A 21,292-nucleotide genomic window follows, 5' to 3' on the forward strand; every position below is an offset into this window, starting at 1 on the left:
CAACTAGGCCACTTCCAGTCTCATCTCCTATGATACACGTCAGGCCTGCTGCATTGACAGCGAGCCGGGAGATCAGGTGATCGCCGAGGATCCTGTGCATTGGTGATAAACTATTGATGACCTATCCTATACATAGGTTATCAATAATTTTTGCCCGGAAAACCTCTTTAATGTATAGCTCTGCAGTTGAGGGAAAGCAGGGTCGGGTATGATTGATTTCAGTTATACCAATACTTCATTCCCTTGGGAGATAAGCTGCCATGTCTCTATGTCTGGCATTTTACCTGCACTGGTGTACCGGACATGTAAAGTATTTGAGCTGCTGATATACGGTAAGAGATGTGACTCCCAGTACTTGTCTTAGATTGGATCTGATTTTAGAGAACTTTGAGGTCTAATCTCTGAATGTGCGATTTACCCACGGACGCAAGGCGCTTTTACGTCAAAAATGCCTCATATCACTTCTGGGAAGTTGCGATCCTCCAGCGTGGCTTCCAGCCATGGCAGAAGATCGTTAAGGGCTCTCACACACTTGCATTTTTTTAACACTGCGATGTTGCTGCGTTTTTTTAAACGCGATTGTCAATGGGACTTTCTGATGTTAAACACATATCGCAAGTTGGTGCTTTGCGATTTTTGTGCGATGCGTTTTTAACATTAGAAAGTCCCATTGACATTTGCGTTAAAAAACCGCAGTGTTAACGCAGCGTTAAAAAACGCAAGTGGGTAGAAGCCCTAAGTGTTTCCTATTGTTTACATTGGGATGCCTCGTGTGCACCTCACACGCTGTGCCAAGTGTTAAAGGCCTCATGCCCACAGCCGGGTCGGATTCGGACTATGAAATCTTGCAGCGGAATCAGACCCGGCGCCCCAGAGACACATACTCACCTGCCCAGATCCGCCATAAGTGTCTCGGCCAGAGAGCATGCGCAGTGCAAAATAGAACATGCTGCGATTCTTCCCGAGCCGAAAATCGTAGCTGATTTCCGCTCGTGCGCAGGGGAGATTCGTTTAACATGGCATGTCTATGGATGGACATTGCTGCGTAACTCGCGCTGGGTGTCTGACTACGAATTCCGCAGTGATAATCTGTCCATGTGCATTCGGTCTTATAGTCCCATTGAAGTCAATGGGCGATGCGTTCTGAGGAACATGAAAAGTTATACCATGCCACAAAAAAAAAATTGCTCAAGTATCTGACCCCATTCAAAAGAACGGGGTTCATATTCATGCCAGATGCACAAATCTTGTACGATTTTCTCGGCCATGTGAAAGCGTCCTTAGTTTTTTAACGCAAATCTCAATGGGACTTTCTAGTGTTAAAAACACCGCACAAAAACCGCAAAGCACAAAAATGTGATGTATTTTTAACATTAAAAAATCCCATTGAAATCCATGTTAAAAAAACGCAGCGTTAAAAAGACGTAAGTGTGTGGGCGCCCTAATAGTCAATGGGTTCGATCTGGCACTATTCGGGTCCAGCACATGTAGCCTGGCATTACTCAACTTCTAGGGCGGTAACAATGTGTGAACAAGCTTACAAAAATATAAGTTATAGAACTTGTAACAATGAAGTATTTTTAGAAATTGTTAAACTTTTTCTAAAAAACCCTAGGCAACTGCAATCAGCCGTGCGCATGGTGCAGCATGCCCCCTGTTTGTCATTCCCTTAGTGCACACATAGCGGCGCTCCACACCCCGACCGTGCTGCGTTTATTATTACAAGCGCCGAGCTTCTCGACGAGACGTCATGGGAAGCTAGTAAATAACTCCGCCCACACACAGCACGTGACCTACCTCGCTCATCGCGCTTGCGCGTACCCTGCAGAGCGCACCGTGGACGCGCTTTGTGCTCGTAGCTTCAAGCGCGCCGCCGTGGCCTCTCCGCCAGTGCTAGTCCGGTGCCCGCTGCACGTCTCCCTCCCGTCTGCCATGGGCCTTCCCCCCCTGGGATAACCGTCCCCTTGACAACTGAGCTCGGGCCGACATGTTGTGTGCACAGCCGCAAAGCCGTCGCTGACAAACACTGGGCCGGAGCCCAGACCCCCCTGAGGAGACGCCGCCATGGCCGAGCAGACCTATTCGTGGTGAGAGAGGCCGGTGTGGTGGGATGGGACTGTTGTTCTGCTGCTGCTGGAGGGCCGTACCTACTGGGCGGAACGGTTCCGGCTGAAGGGCTTTGTCTGTGGACCGGCGGCCGTGATGGTTGTGGAGCACAGAGGTCGTTGTGGGCCCCGGTGCTCGCTGCTGGCCGCGGCTGCTCGGGGGGCTGCAGGGCGGGTGGCGGGTGCTGCGAGATCGTGCCTGCCTGTGCGGGCATGTAAACAAAGGTGCCAGCACTCCAGGTGCGGCCGCTTCTCCGTGCCCGCAAGGGGCATCATCTCCTGGGAAGGGCTGGTGTCCCCAGCAGCCCCTCTGCCCTGGCCACACTGCACTAGTGGGGGTATCTGGTGGGTGCCGGGCATGCAGGAGGAGGGGGGGGGGGGGTTCTGGTGGGCGCCGGGCATGGGGCTTCCTCATTGTGACTGCACCCAGCTGATTGTACTGGGGGTCTGGAATGTGATGTAGGCCGGTAAGCGTATAAGAAAACGCGTCCGTGATCCGGATCCATATTATAGAGGCGTCCTCAAGCCTCCCATCCGTATTTCTCTGCTCTTCTATTGGGCGAATGCACACAAAAATAGCTGAAGTGGCATCGAAAACCGTCCGTAAAGTGATGTCCAGGAGGTCACTCTTAGGTTTGCCTGCACCCCCGGTACGGGACAGTGCGCTCATCTGAAGGCGCCGTGGGAGGAGCAGTGAAGGGGTCACTAATATTACCTTGTTTCTGCTCCTTTTTGTATCTTTTGGTTTTACTATTTTGCAGGAAAGTTCCGGAGCCGCTTATTGTATAACGCTTGTGCCCGTTCTACCCCCGAGGACTGGGCTCAGCTGGTAGTCTTGCCAAGTGATGCCGAGCAGGCTTGTCCGTGCCAAGTAGCACAACGGGACTTCTGCTTTCTAATGTTAAAATCTAGTAGTCCATAGAAATGTACCTACTAAGGGCCCTTTAACGCGGGGCGACTAGTCGGGCGCAGGTCATCCCAGCCATAATCACTCCTGCGCTTCTACTCCGTAACAAGCGTGGCTAGTGAATGGAGACGGAGCGGGCCGGGCATCGGCCATTCCCAATAAACGGGCAATCATTCATAAGTGACTGTTTACCCGGCCGATCCCTTGTTATCTGCATGCAGAAACTGAATGACCAAGGAGAAGCCAATGAGTTCACGTTGGTCATTGAGTTGGGATGTGGATTCACTCTGAAGGATCTGTGGGCCCGTGAAGAAGGGCCCTAAATGATGTATACGCACAGTGTGTGGTCTGGGCACTGAGGGCGGCATGTGGTCCAGGAAAAGGCCACTTACCATCTGTAACTCTTCAAAGTAGTGACTCCAGTTTTTGGAATGATTAGGGCTTTTTTACCCAAGCATTTCTATTGTGCTTTTCCATCGTTGGGACGGCACAATGTACAGAAGTGGTTTCAGTTTGTAGCCCATAGGAACGTATATAACTAAAAACCTTTAATTTCGATCAGTTTCTGTATTTTCCGTCTCCATCCCATTTTCACATTTGAGCAAAAACGGAAACTGGAAAGCAATCCGTTTTTCATTTCTGGAGCGCCGCAGAGGTTTTTGTGCTTCCTTTAGGTCAGGACACCTGTGTGGTACTCGTGGCTCCTCTAAAAATGAATGTGGCTCAGTGGTTAGGCGCTGGGGTCCTGGGTTCAAATATTACCAAGGATAACATCTGCATGGACTTTTAGTAACAGATGTTGTCCTTGATGAGATTTGAACCCAGGACGCCAGCGCTGTAAGGCAACAGTGCTAGCCTGTTGCTTTTTCCTCTTGCTCATTCTCTCTCCTCCACTTCCCTCAGAGGAGGAGGAGATCTTTTCCTTCTCCCTTCCCTCCAAAGGAGGAGGAAGAATGAAAAGAAGCTTGGTGGCTTAGTGGTTAGCGTTGTAGTTGTAGGTTCAAATCTGACCAAGGACAACATCTGGAAGGAGTTTTTGAAAGTCCATGCAGATGTTGTCTCTGGTGATATTTGAACCTAGTGACCCCCAGCGCTGCAAGACAATAGTGCTAACCACTGAGCCATGTTCATTAAGAAGGAACCACCACCGCATAGGCACAGCACAAAAACCTCCTGTGGTGTCAAAGGGCAGCATCCACTATTGTTCACAGTAAAAACAAAAACCCGCTATTGTTAGTGTAACCGCTATTAGTGGAACCGTACACTGAAGGCATTCTGTTTCCTCCGGCACCTACCAGATTTTTATTTATTTTTTTTTCTCCAGAAAAAAGCAATGTTGCTTTCAGGTTGTGGTGGATGACAGCAGTGCTGTATACCTAAATAAATGTACGTGGTCTTGGAAGTATGGCCTGTGCTACGCCAATTACATACCGTCGTACTGCTCGGCATCATGCCAGAATTGGGAAATGGGCAACAGTATGTTCTGGGGCCCAAATAATGTTGTGATCCATTTGACTTCTCATTTATTCTGGTGCACTTCTGAACCAACGCTAATGGACTGGTGATTCCACGCTAACCGATACAAGTAATTGTATCGCGGATTCCGCAGCAATGTCCGTCCATAGCATACAATGGCAAAGCGACTTTCACGTACATGAGCGGAAAACAGTTGCGGTTTCTGTTAGCGGATGAAAAATCGTGGCATGCTCTATTCTAGAGCGTTTTCCGTGTGGACGTCATCTGTTGAAGTCAATGGAAGCCGTTCGACCCAATCATTGTGGGAAGGCCGCGGAATCCGTGTCATCGCATAGTGACGGCACGGGGGACTTCTGTACTGTGCTAGTGTGCCGGCAGCCCATCCGCAGTATAGAAGAAAAGAAAGGACATGTTAGCAGTGTCGCCGGCAGCGGACACGGGAGGATTTCGAGCGGGATTCCCCACGTGGAATTCGTGTGTGCATGAGCTCTTAGTGTTGTGGTGATGAGGACAATCCAAAGCGGCCCCTTAATTTTCGCATTAGTTGAAATCCCATCATTAGGGCCGCTTGCACACGACCGAGTCGGAGCCCGCAGCAGAATTCGACCCTGTGCCCAGCCGGTATCCACAAATATCTTGTATCTTCAATGGAAGCTGTCCGCAAAAATAGAACATGCTGCAATTTTTTTTTTCTCTGCCAGCGCAAAATTGCCAATCATTTCCGCTCATGTGGAGGAAAAAGTGTTTTTCAATAGCATGTTATGGGCGATATTTGCTGCGGAATCCGTAGGCGGACGCCCGCTCCAAATTCCGCAATGCAAATCCGCCCGTGTGCAGGCCATTACAAGGGGGGGGGGGGGGAAATAAATGTAGTATGCATGATGATGCTATGACACACCATGATTGTTTTTCTATAGCTTGGTGCCAGCGTAGTACCTATGTTCATTGGCTGTTTAAGGCCGCTTGCACAGGACCTGGTCGGATACCGCAGTGGGATCCAACCCTATGCCCAGTCTTAACCCCTTGAGTGGCGGGTTTCCTACCACCCTGTCGTGCCCACCAGGGCAGGTTTTTTAAAATGGTCTAATCATTGAATTTCAACTAATTTTGCAGTTGCGTCTCAAGAGCACAAGAGCCATAACTTTTTCATTTTTCCATTGACATGGCCATATAAGGGCTTGCTTTTTGCGGGACAAGTTGTGATTTTTTTTTTTTAAACAGGGGGGAGGAAAAAAAAGAAATGGGGGAAAAAAGAAAAAAAGGGGCTATGTCATTAAGGGGTTAAATAATGTATTAACTTCCTTCTCTGGGTTATTACGACACACGGATACCACATGTGTGATTGTATTTTTGATTTTTTACAAAGTAAAGGGACACAAGTGTTTTATTTTTTTATTTTTTAACTTTTTTTTTTGGTCTCTTTAGGGGACTTCCACAGGGACCCATCAGGACCCCTGATCACATTCCGGGGGTCCGATGGTGACAGCCCTTTACATGCTGCAGTGACAGCCCTTACATGCTGCAGTCACATCGACTGCAGCATGTAAAGGGTACACAGCAGAGATCGGAGGTTTCTCTGATCTCTGCTGTAAGAGCAGGTACCTAGCTGTCCTCTGACAGCTAACAACCAGCTCTCCCTGCCACAGAGACCATCGGCTTGCTTCTGACAAGCCGATTGTCTCTATGGCAACCTGTAAACAAAGCAGGAGATTGCCGGCATATCGGCAATATCTTCTGGTTTTTCAAAGCCCCTTGCTTTGTTCTCTGTGGGTCTGTGCAGGCAGAGCACACTGACACAGCTTGTGGCATTGTGCTCTGCAGCTCCCATAGTGATACATAGCCCGGAAATCTTCCGGGCTATGTTGCTATGAGCAGTGGAGCTCGTCCCGCAAAATTTCCGGGCGTGCCACTCAAGGGGTTAAAGGGGTTGTCCGGCCAGAAACATTGCATGTCATTACTTCTGTTTGCCCATTTCCATGCACTTTGTAATATACATTGTGCATGGAAAATGAAGCAAACAGAAGTTTTGGACTTACCTGAAGGGGTCCCCCCCCCCCCCCCCCCCCCCCCCCCACCCCGTGTTGCTCCTCCGTCGTTCCTGGTTGCGATAAGAATCTGCTCTTGTCGGGCCGCAGCAGCTCTCGTCAGCGCGGGAACGAGCCTCTTCTCATCTGCGCATGCGCAGTTCTTCTCTCTGCAGCCAGGACCGATATACGATCTCCTTGTGTGCGGGGGGGGGGGGGGGAGGATGGAAGAGCGAGGAGCAGGAACTGAGCTCCGGCCCCCTCTCTGCCTCCTCTCCGCCCCTCTGCACTATTTCAATGAGGAGAGGCAGGACGGGGCTAAGTCGGGTGACTTATCCCTGCCCTGTCCCGCCTCTCATTGAAAATAGTGTAGAGGGGCGGAGAGAAGTCAGAGAGGGGCGGGAGCTCAGTTCCTGCTCCTCGCTCTTCATCCTCCCCCCCCCCCCCCCCCCCCCACCCCCCCCCCCCCCCCCCCCCCCCGCTCACAAGGAGATCATATATCGGTCCGGCTGCAGAGAGAAGAACTGCGCATGCGCAGATGAGAAGAGGCTCGTTCCCACGTCGACAAGAGCTGCTGCGGCCGACAAGAAGAGCAGATTCTTATCGTAACCAGGGACGACGGAGGAGCAACACGGGGGGGGGGGGGGGCACCCCTTCAGGTAAGTCCAAAACTTCTGTTTGCTTCATTTTCATGCACAATGTATATTATAAAGTGCATGGAAATGGGCAAACAGAAGTAATGACATGCAATGTTTCTGGCCGGACAACCCCTTTAAGCGTTCACGATGCTGTAAAAATAACGAACAACATTCTGTGGTTCAGTAAAACGCTGTCAATATCCTATTTGTTTTATGCTTCACTTTAAAAATAACCTTTTTTTTTTCTTAAAACAAAATTGCTTTATCGCTATATTTTGAGACCAATGCTATTTTTTTTTTTTTTTTTTTTTTTTTAATGGTGATCACTAGAGATGAGCGAGTATACTTGCTAAGGCACATTACTCGAGCGAGTAGTGCCTTAGCCGAGTATCTCACCGCTCGTTTCTAAAGATTCGGGGAGCGGCGGCGGTAACAGGTGAGTTGCGGCGGGGGAGAGAGAGGTCTCCCCTCCGTTTCACCCCGATCTCCCTCCGTTCCTCCCTGCTCTCCCCTGCCGCTCCCCGACTCTTTAGAGACGAGCAGTGAGATACTCGGCTAAGGCACTATTCGCTCATCTCTGGTGATCACCATGCAAGATAATGATCTAATATTTGTGTGTGTGTGTGTATATACGGTGTATATATGTGTATATATAATGAAATGTTGGTTTTTATATGAAAATGGGTTTAATTTTAGTTTTTTTTGTTTTTTTTCTTGAACTTGTCATAACATGATTTATTGTACTATAAACTGCAATCCTACAGTGCGCAGAAGGGGAAGGTTCAGACTACGACAGAACTTGCCTTGGGTCATTAGCAGAACAGAGAGCATGGGCAGGATAATAGACAGTATGATGAATGGTATATAGGGTGGAGCACACTGCAGAGCTTTATAGATGAGCGTGATGAGTTTATATTGGGTAGCTGATGGGCAACCAGTGCAGACTGGCACCGGGTGGAGGCATCGGTGTAGCTTTTGGACAAAAAGATGATCTTGGCTGCTGCATTCGGAATGATTGGTGAGGGACGACCCATTAGTATAGGGTTACAGTAGTGAGGCACAGAATGGATCGGGGCAGCAATAAGAGTTTTTGCTGTTTCCACTGAAAGAAAATGATGAATTCTAGAGATGTTTTGAGGTGCAGGTGACATGAAAATGCAAATAGTTGAATATGGGAAGCGAAGAAAGATCAGCGTCAAATATGCCATCAAGACTGCGGTGTGCTGCCTAGGACTTATTGTAGCAACAGACTCTGAAATGGAGATACTCGTTTAGGTAGGTTAGTAGATGGTAGAAACACAAGTTGTTTCAGTTTTTGAAAGATTCATTTTTGGGTAGAGAGAGGACATGATGATGGAGACAGCAGAGAGGAAATCGGTAGTGTCTCGCTGTAGGTTGCAATAGTGGGGATCCCCATACAGTAAGTCCGCTTTCACACGGCGAGAAATCTCACAAGAATGTGAACCCCATTCTTTTGAATGGTGGTATATATATTTGTACTTCCACCCTCCCCCTCCCCTACCACCACCACAACATTGCAGTGCGGAAAAAAAATTGTAGTATGTCCTATCTTTGGCCGTTCGCCTATTGTTTTCAATGGGGCTGGAAAACGCATCGCATGGCCTACAATATGCAGACTAGGTTTCCCATCTCCCAATCTGGCCCTCAAATAAGGTGGGAGATGGACATGATGGGCATATTTATTAATACTGAAACCGTTGCCTGCGTTGGTGGTGAGTTGTCTGCAGGATTTGCATATGGATCTTGGAACAAACAACATTCTGTGTAAAACATGTGTTAGAAAATTTGTAATAAGGTGCCCATACCCATTAGACAAAAATTTGGGGGGGACCATCCAACGATCTAGTGTAAGAGACAATTCCATCAAGCAGAGTGTATGGGGATTCGGGAGGAATAGCCGTCAGAGACCAAAGGGGTCCACCGGTGGCTATTATCCACCTCTCCCAACGAGAAAAAATATGCATGCATGGTAATGGTGTGCGTACTTATGGTGTGGTCAGGGCAATAACTACCGGCCAAACTAGCGTTTTGCCTGCAGCTATTGAAAGGGGTTATCCCAATTAAAATAAATAAATCTGTCATGTCTATGGTAAAACGTGGATCTTTCCAGTCTCCCAATGACGCTGTGCGCGCGGGTTGCAGCAGTCCATTTACAGGATGTCACAGGCCTCCGTGCTTGAATGCTGATCCCTGTGGTTGGCTGTCTTATACACAGGCTGCTGCATCTTGTAGACACAGACCTGGCAAGGAGGATGGAGCTGGGAGTCAGTAGAGGTGAGCGGAAGCTGTTTTATGTTTTGCCATGGACTTGCCAGATTTAAGTAAATAATACACCTCTACCAACCCCTTTAAGGGCTCGTTCACACTACCGTTATGGGCTCCGTTTGGACCCTCCGTGGCTGATTTCTACTAGAAAGCAGGATGGAATGGCGCAGCAGGCTGTAAATTCTGGCATAATGCCAGCTGCAGGTCAGGCATCGAAGTGACCCAGTCAGTCAATGGCATCCGTGCTGTTCGGCCAGCGAGTGCCATCTACCTGCTTTCCATACAGAGTAGGAAAACGCAACTCCCCAACGCTGATGTGAACGAGCCGTAATGTGTGCGGCCATCTTTAGGTAATTTGCCCCTTGTACTGCTGAAGCTGCTGCATTGTGGCTGGCGATGAGGCCTCAGTTTATTTTGTGACATGCTGAAACAGGGTGGTAATTCCATGGATACTAGTAAGTGGTGATTACTTGGCTTAAGGAGACTCCGCTGCCTTATAATTATCCTTTAAAATTTGTCTGAATAAGTTTTGGGCTGGGTACAAAGTAAAACTAGGTGTTGGCAAATTGTCATGGGAAGAATGGGCTAAACTAGCCAACAAACCAGTCGGAGGGGAAAAAACGAAATCTAAAAAAAATATATATTCTCTTTTTTTTTTTTCTACAACTCATAACTGTGTGAGGTTTATGCTAAGCCTACTTTTAACGGATCCTTGACATTTTTTTGGTGTCATATTCTGTATAAAGTCCCAAATCCTGCAGGTTTCACTCTGATAATAGGCTGACCCTTGCTTTCTATTCTGTATAGATAAGTTTTCAGTAGTCCTCTCACCATCGCAGACAGGTGACACCTATAGATAGATAACCTAGGAGCCACCATTCACAGTAGGTGATAACCACCGCTTATCTGCGTAGGTCACTGGTACCTAGAGCAGTTTTACGTAGTGGGCAATAAGTCCCATCCTGTCCTTTGTGTCGGTTGTGCATCACAACAAGTTCTACCTGTCATGTGGAGTCCGGCTGCAGGTAGTCCCAAAGTGTACACCTCTGCTCCAGTCACTTCAGTGGGACCGCTGGAGACGGGTGTCCGCTATCTCCGGTGGTCCCATTGAAGTGAATGCACATGTGCGGCCCCTGCTACGATACACTTGGGGACAAGTAGCAGCCGCACGCTCTGCATCACAGAACTTGTATCACAACTCTTTTTAAGTGCAGCAAAATCAAAATGGCGCCCCCCATAGTCGGGTACAGGCAACAGAATCCAAGAAAATCAGCAATCGGTAAATAAAACCAGATTATAAAGATGGACTGTGGTTCATGATTTGGTTTTTAATTGGTAGAATATAGGTGATGCATTCCTTTAAGTGGACTGCATAAAAAATAGCATTTTTGTTACTTGTGGGTTGTCTTCACCACTTAAGGTTCTATCAACAACACTATCCTGAGGCTATTGCCATGTTTAGATCACCGGAATAATATTCTTAATACTTGTCTTGGAGAAATAAAGAGTTTAAGGCCGGATTTTAATGATTGAAACCACAATCGTCACCTGCGCAGATGATCTGCGGTATTCTGCACCTATTGAAAGAATAGAACATTCCCATGTCCGTTCACATGAGTGGCAGCGAATTACATTTCCGTGAGTGGATGTAAAATTACAGCATGTTCTATTTTTCAGTGGTATCCGCAGGGATGGCTATCATTGAAGTCAATGGAAGCCGTCCGACCTGCGGCCAATCTGCATTTGACATTGTGGATAGGCCCACGGGTACCTGAGTCATCGCCTAGCGACGGCGGGGAAGAAAAAGATGCAACCCCCCCTGTACTGTGCATGACCGATGACGAGCTGCCGTGGTCATCTGCAATACAGGAAAAATTAGGTACGCGGGGTTGCTGGCCGCTGTCAGAGCCGGATTCCGCCGGCTCACACATGTAGAATCAGACCGGGTCATGTGCTGGCGGCTTGAGAGTTGTTGTTTTTTTTTTTAAGTAGTAACAAATTCCCTCTCCCTCTCCTCCCCCCCCCCCCCCCAGGTAAATGCAGTCTGAGGCCAGTGTCACACAGGCATTCTTCAGCTTTTTATTACGACATTTTCAAGCGCGTTCGACAGCGTTTTAAACGCACCCAATAATTACAGTGGGTGATGTGCATTAAATAAAACGGCCTTCAAAAAGCGCGGTGTTAAAAACGCTGCGCTAAACCGCTCGTCTGAGAAGCCCCATTGAAACCAATGAAGAACATTGTGTGGTGCAGAGTGCTAAGGCAGCAGAAACGCAGTCCTAAGCTCTCGATCACGACCTGAAGGTTGCAAGTTTAATCCCTGCATGGTTCAGGTAGCCGGCTCAAGGTTGACTCAGCCTTCCATCCTTCCAAGGTTGGTAAATGAGTACCCAGCTTGGTGGGGGTAATAAATTACCTAAAAAAGCGGTACGGAATAAGTTGGTGCTATACAAGTAACAAGTTTTATTTTTTAACGAAGGCTCAGAACTGCATTTTTAGTGGGCGTTTCAAATGCAGCACCAAATGCTGTAAAAAAACGCCTGTGAGTGGCCTAAAGTAAATCAAAATGACGATTTTAACCAAAGCGGTCGTTTATTGGGTGAAATTTACTAATTGTAGTAGATGATCAATGAAGGACTGTCTGGGAAAATGCCTGCTTACAATCTTTCTTTGAAAGAATGGGACAGTTTTATGAAAGCTCTAAAAGAAAAGCGGCCTTTGTCGCACATAGCAACCAATCATGGCGTTTCTTTCAAGAGCTGTATAAGAAAAAAGCTGCGCTGTGATTGGTTGCTGTGAGCAGAAAGTGTAGTTTTTCTCTTATACAGTTTCATAACTCTTCCCAATGTTCCCAGAAAGATTTGGTGCATCGCCCAATGTCCTTGAGAAAGCGTATGAGCGCCTCGTAGCTGCTAATGGGGGCTTTTTTCTTCACAGCGTTGCTTTGACTCCATTCCTGTGAATTGAGTTTATATTTGCGCAAGTCTCGTGAGTAGCGAGACGCAGCACACAAAAGTTGCACGGGATTAGCGTGTGTGTGACACCGGACGTATTCTGTGCTTTTTTTACTTTAACTGTTGGCCTATAGTTGATGGACGAGGTTCGGCTGCTCGGGATCACCATCCATCAGCGGATCGTCCGGCCTGTTGTCCAGAGCGTCTAAACATCCGCAAACAAGTAGCGGTGACGTCACTGACGCACTCGTTTAAACTAGAATCGGCCCGTGTAAAAGGGGCATAAGTTGTCAGACGAGTCGTGTTGTGCGGACCAAAGTTTACACGTTACCACAACACGCCTAGCTTCCAGTTGTCGGTTTAGCAGTCCTTGGCTGCACTACTGTGTGGCAGGCTTTCTTTCTCATTCTGTGGTGTTCCTGTTTGCATGAGTTTCCTCCAGGTATTCTGATCTCATTATATAATACAATTATTTACTGAGGCGTTAATTAGCTTTCCTTTGAAGTGAACCTAATGTGTGTATATGTTTGAGTAGTAGAAAATAGATTATGAGCCAGATTGTTGATTTATTGCAGTGCGCTCGGGTACTTCATAACCAGGAAATATACACATTGTAAGAAAAACAAAATCAAACACCTAGAAGGAGTTGTTCGAGTCGAATGAAACTTTATATGTGCTCTTGTAATGTTGGTATAAGTAAGTGATTACAACATGTCGACAAAAGGAGAATTCATTGTGGAAAACTGAATACGTGAAGGGAGGCTCTAATACCCTGTTGTACCACCTCTAGCTTGGATACAAGATGTAATACAGGCGGGCATGGAGGCTCTAGTACCCTGTTGTACCACATCTAGCTTAGATACAATATGTGATATGGGTGGGCATGGAGGCTCTAGTACCCTGTTTTATCTCCTCTAGCTTGGCTACGAGATGTTATACAGGTGGGCATGGAGGCATAGAGGTTCCGTATAATATCCGAAGGCATATCTGTCCACATTTGCTGTAACTAAGCCTCTAAATTCTGTAAACCCATAGGCTGTTGAAGTTGGCATCCCAGCTAGTTCCATACATGTTCTATTGATGATAAATCTGGTGCCCGGGCAGCCATGGAAGTGAGACAATGTTGTGGAGGCTCCTGTGACCCCTTGTGTGTGCGGCCGAGCATTATCCTGCTGGGAAATGCCTCTTGGAAGCTGCCAGCAGAGGAACACATGTGGCTGCAGGATGTCCTGAACATATCACTGAGCTGTCATTTTCCCTCATACCACAATTTGTGGTGGCCGTCGTCTGCCATGGCCCCCCAGACCATCACACCAGCAGTGCGGGCAGTGTGCCGCTCCACAACAAAGGCAGGATTGAGGCGCTTACCGGTAGGTCTCCAGCCACGAGCACGGCCATCGTCCTGGCTCAAACTAAACTTGGATTAGTCTCTGAAGACAACCCAGTTTCACTCCATAGAAGTCTAGTTTCGTCGTTCATGACATCACTACAAACAGACGATGGTGGGTGGCTGTCAAAGGCAGTACATGTAATGGGCGCCATGAGACTAAAGGATGGATATGGTTCCTACAGAGACGTAGGGGTGTAACGATGGCGCCACCTGTCTCTGGATGGTGGACAACAAAACAGTTGTAGCTGCTCATGCTAGTCAGATGATCTGGTGGGCTGATGAAGGCGTCCTCAGCCTGCTTTCCTTATGTACCTTCAAGCATCCATTGCTCTCTACACATCCTTACAGTCTGATCAGAACGGCTTGGTGGCTGCAATTTGTTGATACGACCATCCAGCTTATCGCATTCCAATAATGTGCCCCCCCCCCCCCCGTCCAGTGGGCAACAAGCTCTACACAATTGGCAAAAGAGGTCCACTACACACAAGTAGGCTCAGAGCTTTTCTATAGGCCAAGAGTGGAACCACTTTTAGGGCCTCAGGTGGCAAAACTGTTCATCTAATCACATCACTTGCATATCTGCCTGATATGTAACTGCATGCAGAGTTTTGCAGCAAAACAACTCCGTCTTGGTGCTTGATTTTCATTTTTTTTTTTAGGGCTAATGCCCAAGGCTGGTTTTATGCCACATTCCCCCGCGGGGGAAGAATTCAGCTTTTAGGTTCTGGTAAACCTAATTGCTCAGTCCTCACATGCGGGATTCTGCCGCAGATTTACGCCATGGGGAAAAAATTGCGGCATATTCTATTTCATCGCGTTTTTCCGCGGTGGGAGGTCCCTATTAATATAGTATTTATGGAGACCACAGGAAAACGCCCGAATTCCGTGGTGTAAAACTGTATCCTGCTCCGTCCATGGGCAGGAGGCTTAAAAGTGTATATAAAGTGCTTGCAAAGTCACGATGTAGCTGTGCTTTCTAAAACCTGTTAGCATGTCATAGGGACATGTCAAATGTTTTTATTGCTGGGGATCTGGCTGCTGAGACCCCTACTGATTGCTGAAGTGCTCGTCCAAATGTTGTCACTTCTTGCTAGCTGAAGATGGGTTTATAGACTTTCTGTTGAGTCCATCTTCTACTAGCGAGCAGTGACAGTACTCCTTCTCTAGTGATCAGTGGGGGTCTCGGGAGCCGGACCTCCGGTATTTAAAACCTCTGACCTGTCCCTATGACTTGTGAAAAGTTTTTAGAAAGTGCAGGTACACTTTAAGAAATTATTTGCCTTAGTTATCTTGAGTTACATCTGGTATTAGAGTGACATTCACAATTCTGCTCTCATTGTCACGCATCTAAATTTCTATAATGCGGTGGAAGTTTGTTTTTCGATGTCAGATCACAGTACAGTCCCAATGACTACACTTTTTAGAATTTAAATCATTGGAGCATGCCCTGAAGACCTGAGATAGTAGGGTGTGTGCTCAATTAACGTAAATACCGTGGACGTTCTGCTGAACTTACAGTACAAGCCATATGGATGAATGAGAGTTCTTAAAATTTCACATTTGAAAAAAAATTTGTGCCGAACTGCATGCTGTGTGGATTTTAAACCTGCAGTATGTCAATTGCTGAGAATTTCCCCTCTGCTACACAAGGGGTGAAAGTTCCTACAGATCCAGAGCATTTCTGTAATGAAATCAACAAAAAAATGCTCCAATTTGTGGAAATCTACAGTGAATTCTTGTGGGAACAGACCCTTAGGCCATTCTCACACAACGCTTTTTACAGCGTTTACCGTGGCGTTTCAAACACCGCAGTAAACGCTGTACAACACCTTCATTGATTTCAATGGGGCCTTGCAGACTAGTCAGACGCTGTGATGTTCGAGCGCTGTCTGCTCTATTTTTGTGTATTTTAGCACTTGACACGCCTCATCACCCATCACTGTGGCGCCTCACAGGCGGCAGAGGGGTGTGGTGTGGTGTGGGTAGCAGCGGCAGTAGCTCCGCTACTTCGCCTCTTCACAAAACACAACCTGCAGGAAGATCGCACAATGTGAATGGTATTCTAGTTTGGCGTTAAGTGCTACCCGAGCAATGTAGGATGGTGATTTGTCAAGTTCCTGACGCCAGACCTGTGTCTGACATAATAAATGGGAAAAAGAAAATGAGTTATTCTTTCCTTTGAAATTTAGTGCGGTACCCCAGTGCAGATGTTATGGTGATGGTAAGGGACTCTAGGAAGTAGGATGAACAGTGAAACAATCAAGTTATTTATTTTCTTGAAGAGCAGGATCTTCAAGTGCCCCATAAATACAACATTACTTCATGTCTTGAATTATATTTTCTTTACGAGGTACAGTCACGTATATCCATACACGTGCAGAAACCATATCTGGACACTAATGGACTCTCCAATAGAAACAAGCATGGGCATCCTTTCTGTCCTCTACACTTTGCCCTCCTGCTTTTCTCTATTTCTTGCCTTTTTATTTTTTTAGGTATGAAGCTTGAGTTTGTGTTAGTTACTGATACTTTTAGACCGTTCTTTGCTTTCTTTGATCTGTTTCATTTCTCTATCTTCCTTCTCTTACTGAAAATCTGGCTTTCTATAACTTCTTTCTCTTCTCTCCAAATCTCATGTAACCTTTGTACTCACACTTTCCTCCTTCCCACCCCACTGGCTTTCGCCATCTTTACCCTTCTAACACTCCATCTTCTCCCTTGAGTCTCGCCCTAGCCACACCCTGTCTCTTCCTTATACCAGCTGCTCCCAACCAACCCATGCATAAGTCTTAACTGCCAATTACAAGTTTGCTAAGAACTATCTAACTAGATGGCCAATACCTGGGCTGTATTTGGTTGATTGACAGGCTGGAGAGCATGCTAGGGGGGCTTACCAGTATAATGCAGGGTTAGGTTGCATAGGCAAATGTAAGTGGTAAACAAGTTTCTTAAAGTCATACATCCATCAAGGCAGTAACCACATTTCTTGGGGTGCGTTAAAAACCACTGTCGACACTGTAGCATGTGATTGAAAATGCTGCTCGAAATCACGGAAACATGCATCGGTTTACCAACTGTGAGAGTGGTCTTGGGTTACCCTCTCACAGGGGCAGGATCGCTGCTTGCATTCCACAGCAGAATACCTGCAGAAAATCCGCAGTGGCCAAATCCACGCCATTTAGGTGCAGATTTGGCTGCGTTTTTATTTGCAGATCAGACGTGAAAGTTAACCCTTGTATTGAATTCTGCAGTATCATCCCACAGCAATTCTCCCTTTGTTTTCAATGGGAGACCTTACGAAGTTGCTGCTGACCCCATTGAAAACAATATCGCTGTCCGGCCCCCCATACACAAGTAGTAGGCAGTGGTTCGGACTACGTTTTTCATTTATGGCTAGCTTAAAACTATGGATCGGTACAAGAAAAACATTGCACTGTATGTACACAGCTTAAAAAAAAATCAATGCAACACTAAAATCGCATTTTGGATCTCGGCGATACCCATCGTCTCAGGACTCATGTCTGTGAAATGTGCTCATTGTGAACATGGTCATCTGTAAAAAGAAAGGGCGGTAATGGCACACCTGTCAGTTCTGGTGATCTCAGGTGAGTGCCAGTGGAGCAGCATGGTGCTTGGCTATAGGCTCTGTTGGTGATGGTGTGGTCAGTCTGCCCACCAGTCCCCTGTTTGTAGGGCTCTGGCAGTGCTCCTCCCATAATGCAGTTCTGCTGCTGGGTTACTGCGATTATACAGTATATAATGACCTGTGTCCTAGTATCTACTCCATGCTCTTCAGACTGTGCTGGGTGACTCAGCAGACCTGGCACATGTGGGAATGCTGTGCTGGAGGAGCAGGACGACCTGTGCATCCTGATTGGGCTGCAGGTACCGTCTCAGGCTGCAAGTAGTGACAGGGACACGAGCAAAATACAAAACTAGAGATTAAGGAGAACGCGTCGCATCCCAGAACACCATAAACTAAGTTATGGTGCTGCTAGGGATTATGACAGGGAGCTGGCTGGTGTACTTTTTATACTCTCCTGCTCCCGCAATCCAGCGGTGGCCCCTTCTGGAGTCGTCCTTTTCCTATAAACGTGTATAGGAGAGCGTGCGCACTGGACTCTGAAAATAGTCAGACTTTCGTGCTGCGGTTATAGAGTCCTATTACATGAGTTTTTCTTCCCTGCATAACACAGGTGACGCTATGTTGATTGCAGCCGTCTCCTAACTCTTCAGTTCAATCGCTGTGATGAGTTTACGCACCGGCAGCAATCAGTGTTTTTCCTTAAGGGACCTTGCACATGGGTGGAAAGTAAATTCCACACCAAAATCTGCATGGACGTGATACGCTGTCTATACGCAATACATTTCATACGGGAAAACAAGGGGAAAAAAAGAAATAAATCACACTGCGCATGACTGTAACGTGATTCGCGGGCATACGCAATGCCATACTCGGCCCATACACAGTCTCTTAGCCTTGCAGATTTTGGTGTGGAACTCTGCGGTGTCCCGATGACATTATTCCACCTGTGTGAAAGGTATGGTTGCATGGTTTTTGTGCTAAATCAAGCCGATCATTTTGCTGCATAGAAGCACTGAAGATGAGGTTCACATGTCGCTTATATCTGTGGAAAATTTGCAGTGGATGAGATTTAGCACCTTTAATTTATTTCTTAATTGATATTTTAGCATTGCAACAACCCTAACCTTTTAATGTATTTGTCGCCATATGAGGGCTTGTTTTTGGTGGCACCTATAATCTCTCATAGACCTGTAAAGGAAAGTGATTGCACAGAATCTGAGGAGGATGAAAACTGATAAATCTGATACATTTACTGTATTTTCCAATATTTTGGGTTGTTAATTTTTGCCCAGTTGGTGAGACATACGGCTCCTGTCTATGGGTGTTGCGATATCCCGCGGCAGATCTCCACCAGGGAGCAGGAGACAGCTGATGGATCTCCGCGGTGAGGCTATCTGAAGGATAGGCTGACTGCGGAGAATTGCGCTATGGTTCTCCGCTCGTGGACAGGGGAGCTGCGCTTTCCATAGCAACACTGCGTTCTCCAAGCCAGTTTATAGCCGCGTGGAACGCAGTGCAAAAGCGCCCGTGGACAGGCATCTCGATGGATAAACGACCTACTTCCTGTTAGGCCTCTTGCAGGTTTATTACTTTTGAGGTATATTGGTGTTGTGACTGACTATTTTAGTGGGATTCAGCAGTAATTCCGTGTTTCCAATTTCATACAGGCTCATTTTTTTCTGTTTTATTCCTTCTAAATCCTACAAAGAAAAAATGATGCCAAGTTCTCCCTGTTGGTAACTGAGTGGAGCGGGTACTGAACCTGCTAAAGAAGCATTGATCACTTTCTATGGACAACCCCTTGCAAGAGATTCAGCAATCATAAAATCACTAACAATTGACAAACTTTGGGACCTGGCACAATCAACAGGGGAAACCTGAAAACCTGCAGTCTGAAGCAATTTCTTTTCTGAATTCCTAATAAATTTAGATCCCTTGAATGAAAATTTGCAGGTGATTTCAGCCCGGCTATACAGCCAGCACACATTTTTGTGTTTGAAACATTTTTTTTTTAAAGAATTTGCAGTGCTTTTTATTTTTTTTGTTAACTTTCAGTCACAATCTATATCTTAAATAAAATTCTAAAATCTTGCATTTTTCACACTGAGCACAGCGCCTAACACTAATCTGCCACTTCCTGTTCTGTAGAGAAAGCTTTGCAGCAGTCATCTCACTGGCTTCACAGGTAGGGTTACATACACTGAAAGCTAACACCTCTATGTAGATAACACAGGATCTACCATTCAAGATAGGTGATGAACTGTGACCATATACTCCCCCCTCCCTGCAAAATGACCTCTGCACAGGTCACAGAACATGCCCCAAACCAGTCTCCCATGGAAGTCAATGGGTCAGCTCCTGTCCATTGTGTGAATGGCCCATGAAACTGCTGTAAAGCATTTCTCTAAGTGCTGTTAAATGCAGCTCAGGCAAGAGGGCTACTCCATAATCCTGTATAGACAACAGAATAAAAAATTCTACGATTAGAAAATAAAAACAGATTAGAAAAATGGAACATGTTTTTCTATTTCTTTTAAAGGGAAAATCGAGGGCTGTAGGCCATCAATTTCTGATCAGTAGTGGTTTACCACTTGGACCCTGGTCAGTCAGCTGATTTGTAAATTATCAATTTCATCACGTGATTCTAACACTATACAGAAAAAAAGCTCAGGCGTCGCTGCCATTTCCTGCATGGAATCCGGTGATCGCATGATCGTCGGCAACCAGGGTTTTTAGCAGATCCCTGACCAGCTCTGACAGTGACTGCTGTTGCATTAGGGGAATGTTTTTCCTTGTAACTGGGGCTCCTATGGATGGTAAGGGTTACAGTGGGAAAGTGTGGGGGTGGGGATGAATTTCCCCCCAGAGGTTTTGTATCACTTTATACATTACGAAAATAAGTTTAAAAAAATTACAGAATAAAATATATAAAAAAAATAAAATGACCCACCACAAGTGAAAATATATAGAAAAACGTCCGAGACAAAATGACAAACCCATTCCTGTACTTTAACATAAAATATAATTTTTAAATAAAGAACTATACACTTAAATAATTTTTTTTGCCTTTGGCACACATAACATCTAATAAAATAAAAACAAAAAGAAAAACCATTTCATTTAAAAAAAATAACAAAATAATAGCCCTGTATATGAGGTATGGGGGGGGGGGGGGGGGGAATGCAGCAAAAATAATTTTAGCAGGCCAGAAAAAAAAGGGGGGGGGGGGGGCCGTAAAACCACATTGATAAAATTGCTAAAAAGGGTCTGGTCCTTTAGGACAAACACTCTGGCCTTTTAAAGGGTTTAACTTTCCCAAAAAATGTAAGCTAAGGGGTTTATATCTAAATATACTTTTTTTTCCCACTCCAGACATGCCATAATGTATATTTAAAAAAAGGGGAACTGACGTAAACAGGACATTCTCTTCTTATGCAATCAAACAAGTATTAAATGGGACGCAACCATTTCAGTATCCTCTCCTATCTAAAAAACTACATTACCAATTAGCTTCCAGATGGTATAAAACACGTGATGCATAAAATTGATCATAGCCAGTCATCTTTGTTGCAGCCTGCAAAGGAGATGGGTATGACTCTACATGCCTGTCCAGTGATCCAACCATTCTGGAATGATCTCCAGGAAATAATCACGTTTAGGGGGGGTTGACCTGGAATCTTACTATTGATGACCTATCCTGACAGCACTGTAACCAGTAAGCTGTGTTCGTATTACAGCTGCCTGAGTTGGTACTGCAGGCTCTGCTCCCGCTTAAATTGGAGCCATGCCTGCAGTACCAAACTAGGTCGCTGCAATGTTGGCAGCGCTGTCTGTACTGGCCCGCTGGTCAGCTCATTGGCAGAGGTCTGCTGCTTGGAATCCCCACTAATCAACTAGTGATGGTCTCTGCGGAGGATCGGTCATCA

At 46.3% G+C, this 21,292-nt stretch overlaps 1 protein-coding gene across 1 annotated transcript in view; it reads left to right on the top strand.

Moving 5' to 3' along the window:
- Window positions 1–1,823: 1,823 nt before the first annotated feature.
- SPPL3 (signal peptide peptidase like 3) overlaps window positions 1,824–21,292 on the top strand; it is a 51,599-nt gene continuing 32,130 nt past the window's right edge. Inside the window, exon 1 of the mRNA XM_066603630.1 lies at window positions 1,824–2,087. Coding sequence (XP_066459727.1) covers window positions 2,065–2,087 — 23 coding nt within the window. The 5' untranslated portion in view covers window positions 1,824–2,064. The remainder of the gene's footprint in view (window positions 2,088–21,292) is intronic.

Source organism: Eleutherodactylus coqui, chromosome 5 (assembly GCF_035609145.1).
Source record: "Eleutherodactylus coqui strain aEleCoq1 chromosome 5, aEleCoq1.hap1, whole genome shotgun sequence".
In the NCBI taxonomy this organism is placed as follows: Eukaryota; Metazoa; Chordata; class Amphibia; order Anura; family Eleutherodactylidae; genus Eleutherodactylus; species Eleutherodactylus coqui.